Source organism: Girardinichthys multiradiatus, chromosome 19, assembly GCF_021462225.1.
Source record: "Girardinichthys multiradiatus isolate DD_20200921_A chromosome 19, DD_fGirMul_XY1, whole genome shotgun sequence".
Classification (NCBI taxonomy): Eukaryota; Metazoa; Chordata; class Actinopteri; order Cyprinodontiformes; family Goodeidae; genus Girardinichthys; species Girardinichthys multiradiatus.
The window spans coordinates 8,741,781-8,760,263 of record NC_061811.1 but is presented as its reverse complement, the minus strand read 5'-3'; the positions used below and the strand labels follow the sequence as shown (position 1 = coordinate 8,760,263).

At 43.4% G+C, this 18,483-nt stretch overlaps 1 protein-coding gene across 2 annotated transcripts in view; it reads left to right on the top strand.

Moving 5' to 3' along the window:
* Positions 1-18,437, top strand: part of tdrd9 (tudor domain containing 9) — a 47,097-nt gene extending 28,660 nt beyond the window's left edge. Inside the window, exons 20-35 of one of the 2 annotated variants that reach the window (XM_047346069.1) lie at positions 2,256-2,372; positions 2,562-2,624; positions 2,899-2,999; positions 3,111-3,281; positions 6,078-6,189; positions 6,312-6,527; positions 8,567-8,656; positions 10,312-10,569; positions 10,800-10,967; positions 12,021-12,091; positions 12,165-12,274; positions 12,426-12,522; positions 12,609-12,747; positions 17,748-17,866; positions 17,949-18,021; positions 18,128-18,437. In XM_047346069.1, coding sequence (XP_047202025.1) covers positions 2,256-2,372; positions 2,562-2,624; positions 2,899-2,999; positions 3,111-3,281; positions 6,078-6,189; positions 6,312-6,527; positions 8,567-8,656; positions 10,312-10,569; positions 10,800-10,967; positions 12,021-12,091; positions 12,165-12,274; positions 12,426-12,522; positions 12,609-12,747; positions 17,748-17,866; positions 17,949-18,021; positions 18,128-18,226 — 2,004 coding nt within the window. In that variant the 3' untranslated portion in view covers positions 18,227-18,437. Of the gene's footprint in view, positions 1-2,255; positions 2,373-2,516; positions 2,625-2,898; positions 3,000-3,110; positions 3,282-6,077; positions 6,190-6,311; positions 6,528-8,566; positions 8,657-10,311; positions 10,570-10,799; positions 10,968-12,020; positions 12,092-12,164; positions 12,275-12,425; positions 12,523-12,608; positions 12,748-17,747; positions 17,867-17,948; positions 18,022-18,127 lie in introns of both variants that reach the window. The other variant, XM_047346068.1, reaches the window with a different exon arrangement.
* Positions 18,438-18,483: the final 46 nt, after the last annotated feature.

Sequence of the window (18,483 nt, the reverse complement as noted above, 5' to 3'; positions counted from 1 at the left end):
TAAATAAATGTAAATATTTATTTATAATAAAAATATAAATAAATATTCACTCACTCACACAGGAATAGCAGAATATTTAATTAATGAAACAAAAGTGCTGGGAAAAGGCTGTCTTGATATTTATGGTAAAAAAAGAAAGAAAAAAGCCAAGAAAATCTGAACAAGGACATTTTGTTTTAAGTCAAGCAGGACACTTGGCCTTTTAAAATGGGCAATAAGTCCATTAATCTGGGGTGTTCTGTGGTGCACATCAATTAAAAGCCTTCTGTCTGCTGTCTTGTTCATCTTCATCACTGTCAACAGTTACTCTTACAGCCTGTTACCAAACATGCAGAGCATTTCAGCTGCATTCAGGCAGAGATCAGGCATCGTCTCTGTGATAGAACCCCTTTTCTGAGCCCAGAATGGTTATGGTGCATTGTGGGATATGAAGTGTAAATGGCGTTAGTGATGTATAACTTACTGGTGGCTCAATAATATTCGGTGAAGGAAGTACTGCGGGCCGCATCCAGCCTGCAGGTCTTGAGTTTGACATTAGGATTGGGGAGAAAGCAAGGATGGTTCACGACCTCAAACACTTGAAACTCAACAAAAAAACATAAATGGTCAAAATACTTGATTAGCAAAACCTTTGTCAGCAGTTATAAAATGTTTTTAATTGCTCTAATGCCAGTAAAGGGTTTTTCACTCATAATTAAAAAGGGTGTAAATGATTTTCCTGGTGTTGTTTTCTTTGTTGAAATGTACGTAAAAACAGGTTTTATTTATTTTTTTCAGAAAAATGACTCCTTAAACAACCCTGTCTTTTGTGAAATTATCTTTTCTCTGAAATAAACATCTTGGTTGAATGAAAATGGTTTTCAATCTGCCAAACAGCCTGTTTGGTTAAAAGTTTTTCTGAACTTCTGACATTCAGTCTGACAGTGATGTAATATTTGGCCCATCCAACATAAAATCACACTCTTGACTTTCGTTGGATCGCCTTTAGCTCTGATTACAGTCTGCCTTTGCTGTGGTATTGTTTCATTAAGCTTCTGCATGTCACATTTGTTAGTTTAATTTTTCACCAAGATCTTGTGGAGATTATGGGAGAATCAGACCATAGCTGAAGGTCTTCTCCAGCAGTTTCCCAAGATTCTCAATGAGGTTGATATCTCATGCTCCTTGAACCACTCATTCACAATCTGAGAGCAACGGATGCTGCTATTTTCCTCTTGGGATGCACCTGGGACCATCAGGGAAGAAGAAATTCACTGATGGACTAACCTGGCCTTTTAGTATATTCAGGTAGTCAGCTGACCTCATTCCTTGGGCTCCTAATGTTGCTGACCCTGGACCTGACCAACTGCAGCAACCCCAGATCGTAGCACAGTCCCCACAGGCTTCTACGGTAGGCACTAAGCATGATGGGTGCATCACTTCATGCACCCCTCCTCCTACCATGACTCTGGAACAGTATAAACCTGGACTCATCAAACCACAGGACCTTCTGTTATTACTCCCGAGTCCAATCTTTATGCTTCTTGCAAATTGATACCTTTTTTCCTTTTTAGTGTCACTGATCTGTGGTTTTCATAAAGCCTTGCAGCTGTTTAGGCACATTCCCTCGAGTTTCTATGGACTTTCAATATTGAACATAGCTGTGACTTTTGCTGTTTTTGTATGATTTTATTTCATAAAACATTCAAGTAACCGCCAATCACAACATAGCAATAACCACATTTCTTCCACAATAGGAAGTTTCCCCTACAACCTTCCAACTTTTAATAGTTAAACAAATACAAGTAGCTTCAGAAATCACCTTACATTTTGTTGTTTGATGCATGGCAATAATTTGAGCCTGTTGAAACATTTTAGCATCTTTTCCACGACCATACGATGTGTCTTCTGACACGGTTGTTTAACAAGTGAGAAGCCACTCAATGCATCAGTTACAATTAAATAACTTTTCCTCCATTTCCCGGTCTGTACTCTGTCCCGCCCCCGGCATTTCTGTCCAATGAGAGCAATGATTGTCACCCGTGTGGCTTTGTTTAGTTCACTTGCAAAAAAGACGAGGTGAAAGTAAACCACACCAATCAAGAAAAAAAATTAAGTCCACTTCTAGTCCGGACCAAAGGACTTTCCTGGTGTGAATACACCCTTAATGATCCATTCAGTAATTATCCAATGAGAGGCTCTTACCTATTTGCTTTAACCCCGGGCAATAACTTTTATTTTGGACATACGGTGTATTTACTCTGAACTCTGTCCAGGTTGCAGAGTTGTACGAGGACCTGAAGAAGCGTGTTTCCCAGTTTAACATGCACGTTCCAGAGGAACCTCCGTCCCCAGACAACTTAAGCAAGCACAGGCAGACGTTCATTCTTCTGGTTAGTCCTCTCTGTATGCTGAATGTAGGCATGATTTCCATGACCAAAATTGTGATATTGTGTTCTTCAGTGTTACTCTTGTGAAACAGTTATTCATTTATTACTGTACCCCAGTGTGATCTTTAATGGATGGTTGTGTTTTAGGTTGTCATTGCTGGCGCCTTCTACCCAAACTATTTCTTCCAGCAGGAGACAGATGACCGGCAGGCCTGCAAAGAGCTGATGGGCCTCAACCCTCAAACAACGATCATGGTATTGATGTTTGTGTTGGAATGAATACTTCTCAGAGACAGCTGAAAATTGGAGATTTCATTTTGCTGATTCTAAAAATATCAAAACAGTTTGTGATTAGTGAGCAAAACATGTTTGCATGCCTCAACTTTTAGTTTTCTGTCAACTTTACTGTTGTTGTAAGGAGGTAATTTATTCATTTCTTTTTTAAATAATTGTGAGATTAAGTGTCAATTTGGTTTTAGCAGTTGAGTTTTGTTAGGACGTAAACCGGGGGATTGTCGTTGTTTTTTAGGTAAAGAACCTCCCTCCCTACAGTTTCCTGTATTACAAACAGCTGCAGTCTTTGTTCCGCCTGTGTGGACAAGTGAAGACTATCTCCTTCGATTGCTCCAGGTATGCAGCTCCAAATCAGCAACTGAGACATCACTCAGGTTTTTCTTTCTTGCAGAAATTATTACACCAATCTCTATATATATATATGTGTGTGTGTGTGTGTGCCCTCAGAGCTTATTTGGAGTTTCACAGGACTTCCAAGGATTCGGGGGTTTTGCCTGAGGTGACGCTCTCCCTCCTGATGGCCAATAAGGGCTTCAGAAGGGAGCTGTCCATCTATCCCTCTGAGCAGATTGAAATCTGTGCAGGGAGGAGAGCCATTACTCACCTGAGATTTTCACGGTACAGCTCAGTTATCATCCTGTTACTTTTTGAGCTAAACATGTAACCCCTAATTCATACAGACTCCGTCATCCATGCATTTCACTCTATGGATCAGAGAGAAGCCATTCTAGTCAATGCGGTAATTCCCACTGGCTCCGTTCCGTTGCGGCATGATGAAGAGGCCTCCTCACTCGTCCCATCAAAGATACCGATAGAGTATATTTTTCAGGGATGACTGATCAAAACCCATACATTTCTAAAGACCAGATTGAGTCAGACAGGAAGCCAGACATGGGAAAAGTAAAGCGCATCCAGTTCAATTCAAAATAAGAGAAAGTTACATCACAATGTAAACACTGGCTTAATTGTGACCTCATGTCACTGGTTCTGACGCAGAGGGTTGTGTTAGTTATTTGACACCATGGACAACATATCACAATACGATCAATGTGATGCAGGAGGCCTTCATCGTCACCAGATCATGTGACTGAGATTAAGGGTGGGTTATAAAGTGTTTTATTATTTCTTTTGCATTGACATGGAAACATTCTTAATCAGTTTACAAATGTTAAACCCTGATTATTTTAATGTTAATTTATTAACCTAATCTTGAGGAACGAAAGGTGGAACTTGGAGGAGTGCGACACCCGGACAGTTTAGGGCAAACACATAACAGACGTGGAGGTGGTTGAGCCAGAAATACAGCTGACTAGGGCTGCACTATATATCACAAGTTTATCATTATCGCAGAATCACTGTAGGCCATATGCAAAGCACGAAGAACTGCCTGGCTTCAATAAATGTTAGGTAATTATTTATGTACCAGTCAATCATGCTATCCATGACTGGTAATACACAGTCATGTTTCATAAATTAGAATCTGCGTTTCAATGAGGCTTGTTTGTCAGATTAAAAGTACCATTTGAAAATAAACTTTAAGCAAGTATTGAACATACTTGTCATTAAGACCACATTTCTGTATTAAATATGTTTTTTTGTTAGGCTGATGTAATTAGTGATAGGATTTGTGGCTCTTTTAAAGGTAACCAGATCTTCCGGTTACTTCAAAGAGCCAATAAAATGATCCCTTTTTGAAAATGTTTCAAAGAACAAGCCGTTTTACCCCTAATATAGTGTTAAATATACAAATTTTGGGCATGTATGGGTGAAAATCCCAACACAAGTTGAATCATCTGTATCTGGGGTCTGAAATTTGCATCGTAGGTGCATGTCCACTGTGAGAGACATAATCTGAAACAAAAAATCCAGAAATCACAATGTATGATTTTTTTATTTTTTTATTCATTTGTGTGTTACTGCTACAAATAAGTATTTGAACACCTGCCAATCTGCAAAAATTCTGGCCCTCAAAGTCCTGTTAGTCCGCCTCTAAAAAGTCCACCTCCACTTATTATTCTAAATTAGAAGCACCTGTTTGAGGTCGTTAGCTGCATAAAGACACCTGTCCCACCCACACAATCAGTAAGACTCTAACTGCTAACATGGCTAAGACCAAAGAGCTGTCCAAAGACACCAGAGACAAAATTGTAGACCTGCACAAGGCTGGAAAAGGCTACGGAGCAATTACCAAGCAGCTTGGAGAAAAAAGATCAACTGTTGGAGTAATTATTAGAAAATGGAAGAAGCTGAACATGACTGTCAGTCTCCCTCGGACTGGGGCTCCGTGCAAGATCTCACCTCGTGGCGTATCAGTGATCCTAAGAAAGGTGAGGAATCTGCCCAGAACTACACGGGAGGAGCTGGTCAATGACCTGAAGAGAGCTGGCACCACTGTTTCCAAGGTTACTGTGGGTAATACACTAAGACGTCATAGTTTAAAGTCATGCATGGCAGGGAAGGTTCCCCTGCTTAAATCAGCACACTTCCAGGCCCGTCTTAAGTTTGCTGATGACCATTTGGAAGATCCAGAGGAGTCATGGGAGAAAGTTCTGTGGTCAGATGAGACCAAAATAGAACTTTTTGGTCTTAATTCCAGTCGCCGTGTTTGGAGGACAAAGAATGATGAGGACCATCCCAAAAACACCATCCCTACTGTGAAGCATGGGGGTGGAAGCATCATGCTTTGGGGGTGTTTTTCTGCACATGGGATAAGACGACTGCACTGTATTAAGGAGATGATCGGGGCCATGTATTGCGAGATTTTGGGGAACAACCTCCTTCCCTCAGTTTGAGCATTGAAGATGGGTCGTGGCTGGGTCTTTCAACATGACAATGACCCGAAGCACACAGCCAGGATAACCAAGGAGTGGCTCCATAAGCATATCAAGGTTCTGGAGTGGCCTAGCCAGTCTCCAGACCTAAACCCTATAGATAATCTTTGGAGGGATGTCAAACTCAGTGTTTCTCAACGTCAGCCCAGAAACCTGGCTGATCTGGAGAAGATCTGTGTGGAGGAACGAGCCAAAATCCCTGCTGCAGTTTGTGCAAACCTGGTGAAAAACTGCAGGAAACGTTTGACTAAAATATTAACATGGTGTTCAAATACTTATTTGCAGCAGTAACACACGGATTTTTTTTTTTTACATCGTCTCTCACAGTGGATGTGCACCTAAGATGAAAATTTTAGACCCCTCCGTGATTTCTAAGTGGGAGAACTTGCAAAGTCGCAGGGTGTTCAAATACTTGTTTTCCTCACTGTAAAACATTTAAAGCTCATTTAAGATACTGTTGAATGCTTTTAATGCTTATACATTTAAAGGAGATGTATTTATAGATGAGGATGGAGAAATAGAGTTCAGCGTTGGTGAGGATGCTCAGTGTGTAACATTAAAGGACTTTGTGTTTCTTTAACAGGTTGACGGCTGATATCCAGAGCCAGTCTCTCTCCCTGATGGATGCCGTTAACACCAAGCTTAACCCAGAAAAGCTGCCTCCCAATCGCCTGTTTGTTGTGAACATCACAGAAGTCAGTCTTTTCTAACAGTTTGACAGACCAGAATTATAAGTGATGCCAACAGCCATTTAGATTTTTCCTAGAATGTAATAAAAGCTATTGTTTGTTCATCCCTGGTTAATTTGTTCCTGCAGGTGATTGACGTGGGTCATTTCTGGGGATTCCCAGCAGATGAAGCCAGCTTGGAAAAACAGCGACATCTGACAGCAGAGATCAACAAGTCGACTTTGTCTCCTGTGACCGTGTCACTTTACCCAAATCTGCTGTGTCTGGCCCCATACTCTGAGAACAGTGAGGAGAGCCTCTACTACCGAGCCAAGATCCTGCACATGCGTGGCAACACAGTGGAGGTGGATACTACTCACACTCTGATTGAGATGTAATACAGCCGGGAGGGTTTCTTCTTCTTCATGTTTTCACTAGTGATCCTAAATGTCTTAGATGTCAAAATTAAGACGACGGGCCAAATTTGACCCACATTATCATTATATTTAGCCCTCAAGAAAATTCCAAAATGTCTTTAAGAGCTGACTTGCTGCTAGACGAGACATGCACCAGTGTGCATCGGAGTAGATCAGAGGGTAGGAAATTGAGCTTTTGAATGTTTCCCTATGCACTTTTCCTTGCCACTCCAAGGCAATGACTTGAAACTAAACTTATTATTATAATAATAAAGTTATTATTGTTATTAATATAATAACAATGCTATTGTTTTTGTTGGCTTGTTAAAAAAGTTACCATTGCAATTTCACAGATTTTAAAATGTTTTTATTTTCTTGTTTGACATTTGATTTCATTTGCGCTTTTAGTTTTAAGCTTTTTCATTTGAAAATATGAATCTGTAATACATAAGGAGAAGAAAAAACTGCCTTTTGGATATTTTGTCAATAAACATCAAGGCTCAACTTTAAGATTTTCATTTTGGCTCACTGCGTATATGAGTTTGACACCCCTGCTTTGTGTCTTTTCCTGCAGCCACGCTCTGATATGTCTGATCCGGTAATGGTGGTAGGAAACTTTCACCACTGCAGTTCATTCAGCCAATTTTTGTTGCCGATGAAATCCCCCAGATCGTGCATCAGAATTAGTTTTGTCATCAGTTTTTGAAGTTGAGTCCTTTCCCAAACGGCGGTCCGATCAGCCTAGAGGTTCCTCTGAGGAGGGTAACTGCTGTTCTGTCTGACAGAGGTCACTGAATGGATTCTTTCCTTTTGGATCAAAGTAGAACCAAATTTCTTAAAGAAAAGAGGAAATCCTCTTGAACAAGCTTGTTGGGTGAAAAGTGAGATTTTTACTAAAAATGGATGAAACGGGTGGTGCTTGTTAACGGAACATTTCACACAGTAAAACTAGGGCGATTGACTCAGTCTGGACTGGCAGCTTCCTGGGATACAGTTTTAATCGGTGATTTAAGCGACCAGTCAGACACCAACTGAAGGATAAACTGGTTCACATCAAAGATGAATTTAGCCTATTGTCTGTTTATCTCTAAAGCAAGCACCTTAGCCATGCTAATAATCTCCTGTAATCTCAAGCATGTAATCACCCCAACATTCACATTCAAAGTTAACAACTGAATCTGTATTTATATTTACTGCTGATTGTTGATTATTCCTAGGCTTCCTAGATGTTTACAGTGACTCGGTCAAATTATCAACCTCAGTTTAACTTTTGTTCGAATTTTACTTTTTCACATGTCCTGTCAGACATTTAGATAAACAATTTACGAAGGCCGGGAAGATCTTGTATTCCTGACGTTTATAGGTCTTTGTGAGCTGCTGGGATGGATGAGAGGGCAGTTAAAGCAGCACAAAGTTCATATCAGAGGAGCGTTGGCTTCGCTACAGAGATGAATCAATCTGCACTGGTTTCAATATTATAGTAAGTTAGAATATAATGTACATATTGTGGCTACACAATATAAGGAATAACAAGAAGCCATGACGATATCAGTCAAGATTAACGAATGTTTTTCTCGTTGCTCTTTGTTTTCCATCATCTTGATGACCCCACCGCTCTATCCAACCTTTACCCTCAGTCACGAAGATCTCTATCAGGTTTGGGCTAAAAGGACAGTAAAAGTCCATCCAGGCAGCAAAATACATTGATGCCAAGCAGGATCTGAATGCATTGCAATTGTGATCATTATATGTGATATTATATCCTACCAAACGTTGCATCCAAGAAGTCCTTTTCTGTTGCATTTTGCAGATCTGTCATAGCAATGAGACATAAGATGAAGTGTCTTGTGCAGCACTTGTGAATATGACTGTTTTCTCAACATAAGACTAAAGCAAGAGCATCAAAAGGATATTTTGAAGCTGTTTTAGTCTTTAAATGATGAAGACACTGAGCTGAATTTGAACCAGTTCTTATTTTCGTTTTGCAGGTGTTCTTCTTGGACTTTGGTAACAGAGCAGTTGTTTCCAGCAACAGCCTCAGAGAACTTCCATCTGATCTGCTGTCTGAGCCCTTTCAGGTAGACTTCAGATCCTGGACTGGAAATGTTCACTTCCATTAGGTTACAAATACAGGTCCTTCTCAAAATATTAGCATATTGGGATAAAGTTCATTATTTTCCATAATGTCATGATGAAAATTTAACATTAATATATTTTAGATTCATTGCACACTAACTGAAATATTTCAGGTCTTTTATTGTCTTAATACGGATGATTTTGGCATACAGCTCATGAAAACCCAAAATTCCTATCTCACAAAATTAGCATATCATTAAAAGGGTCTCTAAACGAGCTATGAACCTAATCATCTGAATCAACGAGTTAACTCTAAACACCTGCAAAAGATTCCTGAGGCCTTTAAAACTCCCAGCCTGGTTCATCACTCAAAACCCCAATCATGGGTAAGACTGCCGACCTGACTGCTGTCCAGAAGGCCACTATTGACACCCTCAAGCAAGAGGGTAAGACACAGAAAGACATTTCTGAACGAATAGGCTGTTCCCAGAGTGCTGTATCAAGGCACCTCAGTGGGAAGTCTGTGGGAAGGAAAAAGTGTGGCAGAAAACGCTGCACAATGATAAGAGGTGACCGGACCCTGAGGAAGATTGTGGAGAAGGGCCGATTCCAGACCTTGGGGGACCTGCGGAAGCAGTGGACTGAGTCTGGAGTAGAAACATCCAGAGCCACCGTGCACAGGTGTGTGCAGGAAATGGGCTACAGGTGCCGCATTCCCCAGACCTGGGCTACAGAGAAGCAGCACTGGACTGTTGCTCAGTGGTCCAAAGTACTTTTTTCAGATGAAAGCAAATTCTGCATGTCATTCGGAAATCAAGGTGCCAGAGTCTGGAGGAAGACTGGGGAGAAGGAAATGCCAAAATGCCAGAAGTCCAGTGTCAAGTACCCACAGTCAGTGATGGTCTGGGGTGCCGTGTCAGCTGCTGGTGTTGGTCCACTGTGTTTTATCAAGGGCAGGGTCAATGCAGCTAGCTATCAGGAGATTTTGGAGCACTTCATGCTTCCATCTGCTGAAAAGCTTTATGGAGATGAAGATTTCATTTTTCAGCACGACCTGGCACCTGCTCACAGTGCCAAAACCACTGGTAAATGGTTTACTGACCATGGTATCACTCTGCTCAATTGGCCTGCCAACTCTCCTGACCTGAACCCCATAGCGAATCTGTGGGATATTGTGAAGAGAACGTTGAGAGACTCAAGATCCAACACTCTGGATGAGCTAAAGGCCGCTATCGAAGCATCCTGGGCCTCCATAAGACCTCAGCAGTGCCACAGGCTGATTGTCTCCATGCCACGCCGCATTGAAGCAGTCATTTCTGCCAAAGGATTCCCGACCAAGTATTGAGTGCATAACTGTACATGATTATTTGAAGGTTGACGTTTTTTGTATTAAAAACACTTTTCTTTTATTGGTCGGATGAAATATGCTAATTTTGTGAGATAGGAATTTTGGGTTTTCATGAGCTGTATGCCAAAATCATCTGTATTAAGACAATAAAAGACCTGAAATATTTCAGTTAGTGTGCAATGAATCTAAAATATATGAATGTTACATTTTCATCATTACATTATGGAAAATAATGAACTTTATCACAATATGCTAATTTTTTGAGAAGGACCTGTAATAGTTACCGGCACATCTCTTCTTGGTTTTCAGGCCCGGGAGTTCCAGGTTGCTGGAATGCGCCCTTCAGCCCAGTCCATCATACTGGGAAACCAGTGGAGCAGCCGTGCCCGGGACTGCTTCATCACAATGGTGAAGCATCAGTCAGTCATCGTGTCTCTCTACTCCATCCTGTATGGTGTCATGCGTGTAGAGCTCCTCATCAACAAGGAATCGAAAAATACCAGCGTGGTAGACATACTGGTGGAGGAGGGCCATGCTGTGAAAGCAGAGGAGAACTTTGATTCTCAGGTGACAGAACATCAGCCGAAGTTCTCTGCATTAAAGGGCTTAGGATGCGACAATCAACCAGCAATTTCTGTCTCAAAATACTTTAATGCTTTTTTTTTTTCACTGTAAACATTTTGTAGTTAGATGATGTAAATGAAAACTATTAAAGATTGTGTGATTTGTTTGGAGAAAATATTAAAACCAGCCATCGTTTGTGGATCGTCTTTAAAAAAAAAAACTTTGTGTTTCAGCAAAGCCATGAAGAACTTATGTCAATGTACGATGACGTAGAGAAAGGGACATATGTTCCCGGTTCTGTTGGCAGCTCCTGGAGAGATCGCAAGAAGCTGGACGAGGAGACGATCAACAGTCTGCTGGCTCAGCTTTCCAGTAGCCCCAACTCCTCCTCCAAGAGAAACGTAAGAACACAGACGCTTTGGTTGAGTTATGAAAATGTTGAAAGAAATATTACTTTATAAATGGTAAGTGACTGAAAATGCTTTTAAAACCCAGGGAACTACAAACTTCATGTATGAGATGCTGTTGGAAACACAGCTTTAACCCTTCGGGGTCTGGAATCATTACTCCATTGTACTTTAAGCGCTCCTGCTAACTTCACACTCAGACTTACATTTGCACCCCCCAGATTCCACCGTACCCTTGCTAAATCTTTACTTGTGTGTGTTTCTTACCCCTGCTGAGGTTTTTTGTGCTATTTCAGACTATTCTTAGCAGAGTAGTCTGAAATATGTTTTTCCTCCTATCCTACTTTACCTAAATGTGTGATTTCATTACTTTTCAAAGATTTTCAGATTTCTCAGAAGGATTACCAGCAAAAGCCAATTATTATTAGTAATTTGGACTTTAGCTGCTCTTACACCAATGACCCAGTTTTCTTAGTTAGAGAACAATGGACTGTTATTACTTAGTTCAACTTCAGTACCAGTAAAAGCAATATATTATTAGCACCTGAAAATGTGGTTATTTTCTTTGTGATTGTATTGTAATTGTTCTTCCTCATGTATAGCGCTTTGAATGTCTTGTTACTGAAAAGCGCTATATAAATAAACTTACCTTCAGTCCAAGGTCCACGTTTTAATTTCTCTCCCCGTTTATTTCACGTTGATATCTGAGGAAAAAACAGAGATATGTATTTTTCATTCCTAACAGTCTGTTGGACCCGGTACGATTGGGGAATCAGTTCAGTTGGGGTTACCACTTTGTCTGGAAAAGTAGATTGAAATGGAAAACATTGTACGAACCCGGTTAGTTGGTATCACTTTTACTATACATGTTGTCCACTAGGTGGGGTCATTTTACTGGCTCACATTATGTGCCGTCTTCATTCAGGCGCACTAATTTAATCTGATAACCAGAACAATGCTGAGTGTCTCCAAAGATCTGAGTCGTGGTTCTCTGGGAATGCATGAAGGACTGGGTGATGTCTGAAAAATGTCTTTCTGATGATTCAGGTTAATCTGAAAGGACCTTTGAGTCCCTACCAGACAAACTTCTACAGCTTGAGGAGGAAAACCTACTACAGGTAAGAATACAGCAAGTGTAACGTAAAGTTACATCTAGTCTAGTTTGCTGATGAGCAGCGTGTCGTCCTGCAGGACCGTGCTTATTGAGAAAAACAGCATCAACTCCTTGACTCTGAATGAAAACCCACATTTCAAGCATCAAAGAATGCTGGTGGCCGGGATGGTGGCCGTCAACGCTTCAGGTTCAGTATGAAAGAATGTGGTGTTAAAGCTTAAATTGTATCCCTAATGCTTTGTTTTCTGTCTATGCAATTTGAGTCTATCTGAAATGTGAACATTGTGTTGGAAAAGGTAAATACAGAATACCTAAAATCAGTGTGTGTTTGTTATAAGGTACGCAGATCCTGGTGAATGATACCTCCATCCTGCCTGACATCCCTGGCATGCCTGGTCTGGTGATGATGCTCTTCACTCCCGTCATGGAGCTACGGTCTGTTCACCCCACGGTGCTGCCGCAGTTAAATCTGTAAAGATCTGTACTGAGCTTAGATGTACAACCTTTTTAACCTTTTGCAGCACAAACGAAGAACGGAGCTACTACACCGGTGCTCTCTGCGGCTTAGGCGTCAACAGCCTAACACAGGAAGCCATCCTGCCTGAGAACGACATCGAACTGGCCTTCGACGTCAAGTTTGATGTCAAGGACATCATTGAGGTAACGGTTGTTTTTAGCGAAGCAGAAAACAGATGTGAGGCTTTTGGCAGGAATCTGATGGGAGTACTTCAGCTCCTGTTATTCAGTAGTACTTAGCTGTAGGTGTTGGCTGGTTTTTGGTATCAAGGTATACCAAGGTTTTACAAACTTAGTTTTAAAACCGATGAAGACTTTCTGCTCGGAAGACGGAGTATTAGGTCCAGGCTAAGAGAATTTCTTTTTAATTAGGAGAATAACGTGGTGACAAAACACCTCCTTTTCCACAAAACAAGCAATTTCTTCCAAGTCTGTGTGGTTCTTCTTCGAAACAGATTGTCATTTGCACAATCTTTTCAAAGTCCTGATACTGGTAATAATTTGATGCTGATGTGCTTAAAGATAAAGAAGGTCCTTATTTGTGAAAATAATACTAAAGTACAACTTCACAAGATGCTCCACATTCCTCATTTTAACGCATGGAAAACTGCTTTTTTTTTTTGGTATAAGTTCTCATTAAAATTCTGACTTTATTCTCGTAATATTTTGACATTTTTCATGTAATTTTAAAATAAAAACAAAAATTATCTTAGCTCTAAGGACGTGGAATGTCACCTCGCTGGGGGGGAAGGAGCCTGAGCTTGTGCGGGAGGTCGAGAGATATCGACTAGAAATAATCGGGCTCACCTCCACGCACAGCGTGGGCTCTGGAACCCATCTCCTTGAGAGGGGTTGGACTCTCTTCTACTCTGGAGTGGCCCACGGGGAGAGGCGGCGGGCTGGTGTGGGTTTGCTTGTTGCCCCCCAGCTCAGCCGTCTCGTGTTGGGGTTTACCCCAGTGGATGAGAGGGTCGTATCCCTGCGCCTTCGGGTTGGGGAGAGGTCTCTGACTATCATTTCAGCCTACGGGCCGAGTGGTAGTGCAGAGTACCCGGCCTTCTTGGCGTCCCTGTCAGGGGTGCTGGATAGTGCCCCTCCCGGGGACTCCATTATTCTGCTGGGGGACTTCAACGCCCACGTGGGGAACGACAGTGACACCTGGAGAGGCGTGATCGGGAGGAATGGCCTCCCCGATCTGAATCCGAGTGGTGTTTTGTTATTGGACTTCTGTGCTAGTCACGGATTGTCCATAACGAACACCATGTTCAAACATAAGGGTGTCCATCAGTGCACTTGGCACCAGGACACCCTAGGCAGGAGGTCGATGATCGACTTTGTTGTCGTATCATCAGACCTTCGGCCGCATGTTTTGGACACTCGGGTGAAGAGAGGGGCTGAGCTGTCCACTGATCATCACCTGGTGGTGAGTTGGATCCGCTGGAGGAGGAGAAAGCCGGACAGACTTGGCAGGCCCAAGCGCATAGTGAGGGTCTGCTGGGAACGCCTGGCGGAGCCCTCGGCCAGGGATGTATTCAACTCCCACCTCCGGGAGAGCTTCGACCAGATCCCGGGGGATGTTGGAGACATAGAGTCCGAGTGGACCATGTTCTCTGCATCTATTGTCGATGCTGCTGCCCATAGCTGCGGCCGTAAGGTCTGCGGTGTCTGTCGTGGCGGCAATCCCAGAACCCGGTGGTGGACACCGGCAGTAAGGGATGCTGTTAAGCTGAAGAAGGAGTCCTATCGGCTGTGGTTGGCTTGTGGGACTCCTGAGGCGGCTGATGGGTACCGTGAGGCCAAGCGTGCTGCGGCCTGGGCTGTGGCAGAGGCAAAAACTCGGGCCTGGGAAGAGTTCGGTGAGGCCATGGAGAAGGACTACCGGTTGGCCTTGAAGTGATTCTGGCAAACCGTCCGGCGCCTCAGGAGGGGGAAGCAGTGCTTTGCCAACACTGTTTATAGTGGGGGCGGGAGACTGCTGACCTCGACTGAGGACATTATCGGGCGGTGGAAGGAGTACTTCGAGGATCTCCTCAATCCTGCCATCACGCATTCCGTGGTGGAAACAGAGGCTGGGGACTCGGGGTTGGACTCTTTCATCACCCAGGCTGAAGTCACCGAGGTGGTTAAAAAGCTCCGCGGTGGCAAGGCTTCGGGGGTGGATGAGATCCGCCCTGAGTACCTCAAGTCTCTGGATGTTGTAGGGCTGTCATGGTTGACACGCCTCTTCAACATTGCGTGGCGGTCGGGGACAGTGCCTCTGGACTGGCAGACTGGGGTGGTGGTCCCCCTTTATAAGAAGGGTGACCGGAGGGTGTGTTCCAACTACAGGGGGATCACACTCCTCAGCCTCCCTGGTAAGGCCTACGCCAGGGTATTGGAGAGGAAAGTCCGACCGATAGTCGAACCTCGGCTTCAGGAGGAGCAGTGTGGTTTTCGTCCCAGCCGTGGAACACTGGACCAGCTCTACACCCTCTACAGGGTGCTCGAGGGTTCATGGGAGTTTGCCCAACCGGTTCACATGTGTTTTGTGGACCTGGAGAAGGCATTCGACTGTGTCCCTCGTGATGCCCTGTGGGGGGTGCTCCAGGAGTATGGAGTCGGGGGCCCTTTATTAGGGGCCATCCGGTCCCTGTACGAGCGGAGCAGGAGTTTGGTTCGCATTGCCGGCACTAAGTCGGACCTGTTCCCGGTGCATGTTGGACTCCGGCAGGGCTGCCCTTTGTCACCGATCCTGTTCATAACTTTTATGGACATGATTTCTAGACGCAGCCAAGGGCCGGAGGGGGTCTGGTTTGGGGACCAGTGGATTTCGTCTCTTCTTTTTGCAGATGACGTGGTCCTGCTGGCCCCCTCTAGCCAAGACCTACAGCATGCGCTGTGGCGGTTTGCAGTCGAGTGTGCAGCGGCTGGGATGAGGATCAGCTCCTCCAAGTCCGAGGCCATGGTACTCGACCGGAAAAGGGTGGCTTGTCCTCTTCAGGTTGGAGGGGAGTTCCTGCCTCAAGTGGAGGAGTTTAAGTATCTCGGGGTCTTGTTCACGAGTGAGGGAAGAATGGAGCGGGAGATCGACAGACGGATCGGTGCGGCTTCCACAGTAATGGGGGCGCTGTGCCGGTCCGTTGTGGTGAAGGGAGAGCTGAGCTGAAAAGCAAAGCTCTCAATTTACTGGTCGGTCTACGTTCCTACCCTCACCTATAGCCATGAACTTTGGGTCATGACCGAAAGAACGGAGGCCCAGGGGACGGCCCAGGACACGCTGGAGGGACTATGTCTCTCGGCTGGCCTGGGAACGCCTTGGGCTCCCCCTGGAGGAGCTGGAGGAGGTGTCTGGAGAGAGGGACGTCTGGGCGTCTCTGCTGAGTCTGCTGCCCCCGCGACCCGGTCCTGGATAAGCGGAAGACGACGAACGAACGAAAGAACGAAATCACGGATACAAGCGGCTGAAATGAGCTTCCTCCGTAGGGTGGCCGGGCACTCCCTTAGAGATAGGGTGAGGAGCTCGGCCATCCGGGAGGGGCTCGGAGTAGAGCCGCTGCTCCTCCACATCGAGAGGAGCCAGTTGAGGTGGCTCGGGCATCTATTACTGGATGCCTCCTGGACGCCTTCCTCGGGAGGTGTTCCAGGCATGTCCCACTGGGAGGAGGCCCAGGGGACGGCCCAGGACACGCTGGAGGGTCTACGTCTCTCGGCTGGCCTGGGAACGCCTTGGGCTCCCCCTGGAGGAACTGGAGGAGGTGTCTGGGGAGAGGGACGTCTGGGCGTCTCTGCTGAGTCTGCTGCCCCCGCGACCCGGTCCTGGATAAGCAGAAGACGACGAACGAACGATTCTCTTAGCCTGGCCTTGATAACTCTGTTTTACTGCTGGATCTTAAAAAGTCTTCAGTTTAATAATTAGTTTTTACACCTTTTAATATGTCCAGATTTTCCATATTAGATCTTACACAAACTGTCCAAAGAAAGGTTGAAAGTCAAACTCTTTTTTGTTTCTTTTCTACTGGTTCGTGAGAGGAATAAAGCCTTTAAAATTATGAATCAAAATTCAAGGCTTTAAAATGTCTTAAAAGCACCTAATTTTTCCCATACAGTTTCCTGAATTATGTTGACTTGGGTCTTAAATTTGTTTGAATCTTCCACAACAAACCTTTGTAAGTTTGGTTAAAATGACCAAGAATCAATTGATGTTTTTAAATACAGATGTAATAAAAAAATGCAGCTTTTAGTAGTTTTTCTATTTATTTATTTTTTTTCCCCTTGGAATAACCGCATTAGTTTTCCACAACACAATGACAATACAAGTACCAGTAATTATTTATTTAGAACTATTTTTCTTGTCATTAGGTTGGAAAGCTAATGACCTTTTTATTTTTTTTGCATCATGTATCCATCCTCTTTCAGCAAAACTTATGTTTTTCTTCATTTTTGGCCCTACGAATAGATATTAAATTGGTGGTTCCTTTTAAAAATGACAAAGATATTTTCAAAGCTCTAAACTAGTTTTATTCAGCTGGACTGAGGGTAGAAACGGCTCTTTGGATTGTAAAGGGTCCAGACCCCTGACTTGGTTTAAAACCTGCAGAAAAAATGATTAAAATCACCACAATTGTTGTTCTTAATAGGAAGGGTAGAAGTTGTAGTATGATATATATTAACAAATTTGACCACTACTAATTATTAAATGACGGCACAAAGAAATGTGCGTATAGACACATGATGCATCCTGTGTAAAGAAGCCGTTTCAGTGGACTTGAAAATGTTTCTGAAGTTCATATTGCAGTTTATATTAAACTTATGCATATGATTATTGTTGGAGTCTAGAGGAGGTTCCGCTTTAATGGTAATATTACTTCATAAGGGTTTTATTACAGTAATCATCAAAACCAACAACTGTTTCCTCCCTACTTTCTACTGTAGCTTACACTGCTGTTGATGCTGGTTCTGATAGGAAGGTGTCAGAATATACAGTGTATCAGTTTGTGTGGTGCTGCATAGGTGCAGACCTTTCATGGCCATGCTGTTAAAACAGATTTGTTTACCTGGTTTTAAAGTTTTCTGTAGAAACTTTCATTGACTGTTATTGTACTGCGGGAATCGGCCCATGCCTACGTCCGTCCGTTTTTCTTTAGTGGAATCCCTGTTTCTTTCAGATTAACACTCTGCGGGTGGCCATCAACAACCTGCTGTGCAGCGGGCCCAGCAACACTCTCCATCTAAACCCTGACAGGATCAGCCAGCTGCAGGAGGACTGCCGGGACGGCCTGACCAGGTCACACACACACACACACAAACACACAAAACCGTGATGATGTCAGGAAAACCAGTAACACGATTCAGCGTTTGTTTTGCAGACTGTTCATTAGGTCTCCTCCAAGAGAAGCGGTCACTCCGATTTACCATGAGAACCAAGGAAAGTGGAACCAGGTATGGTACAGAGGAGTGCTTCTCCTTCCATCTTTAGGACTGTGGTTCTGATCCTTTGTTTCCCACACAGTACATAAGTGTTTAAAAGCATGTTCTTGACCTGCAGGTTGACCCGTCTCTCAGAATGGACATTACAGAACGAGGAGGTGGAAATGGTCGAGGTGTTCTCTTCCAGCTACATTCTCCCATTGTGCTCAATGGTTAAACAAAAGCTCTGTCTGGAACTGATACAAATAATAAAATGAGAGCAGTTGCTTTAAATGTTAATTTTATGTTTAAATAAGTCTTTTAATCAGTGCTGTAAAATCGTTTCTGTTATCACTGCTGGAACTCCCTGTTGATCTGAAAGGGCTGTTTTAAGTTCATGCAGTTTGCAGTTTATTAACAGGCCATTAAAAATAGTTGTTTGCAGCAGATGAGTCTTGTCAGTCTTTCTTTTTTTTTTTTTTTTTACAGGTTCAT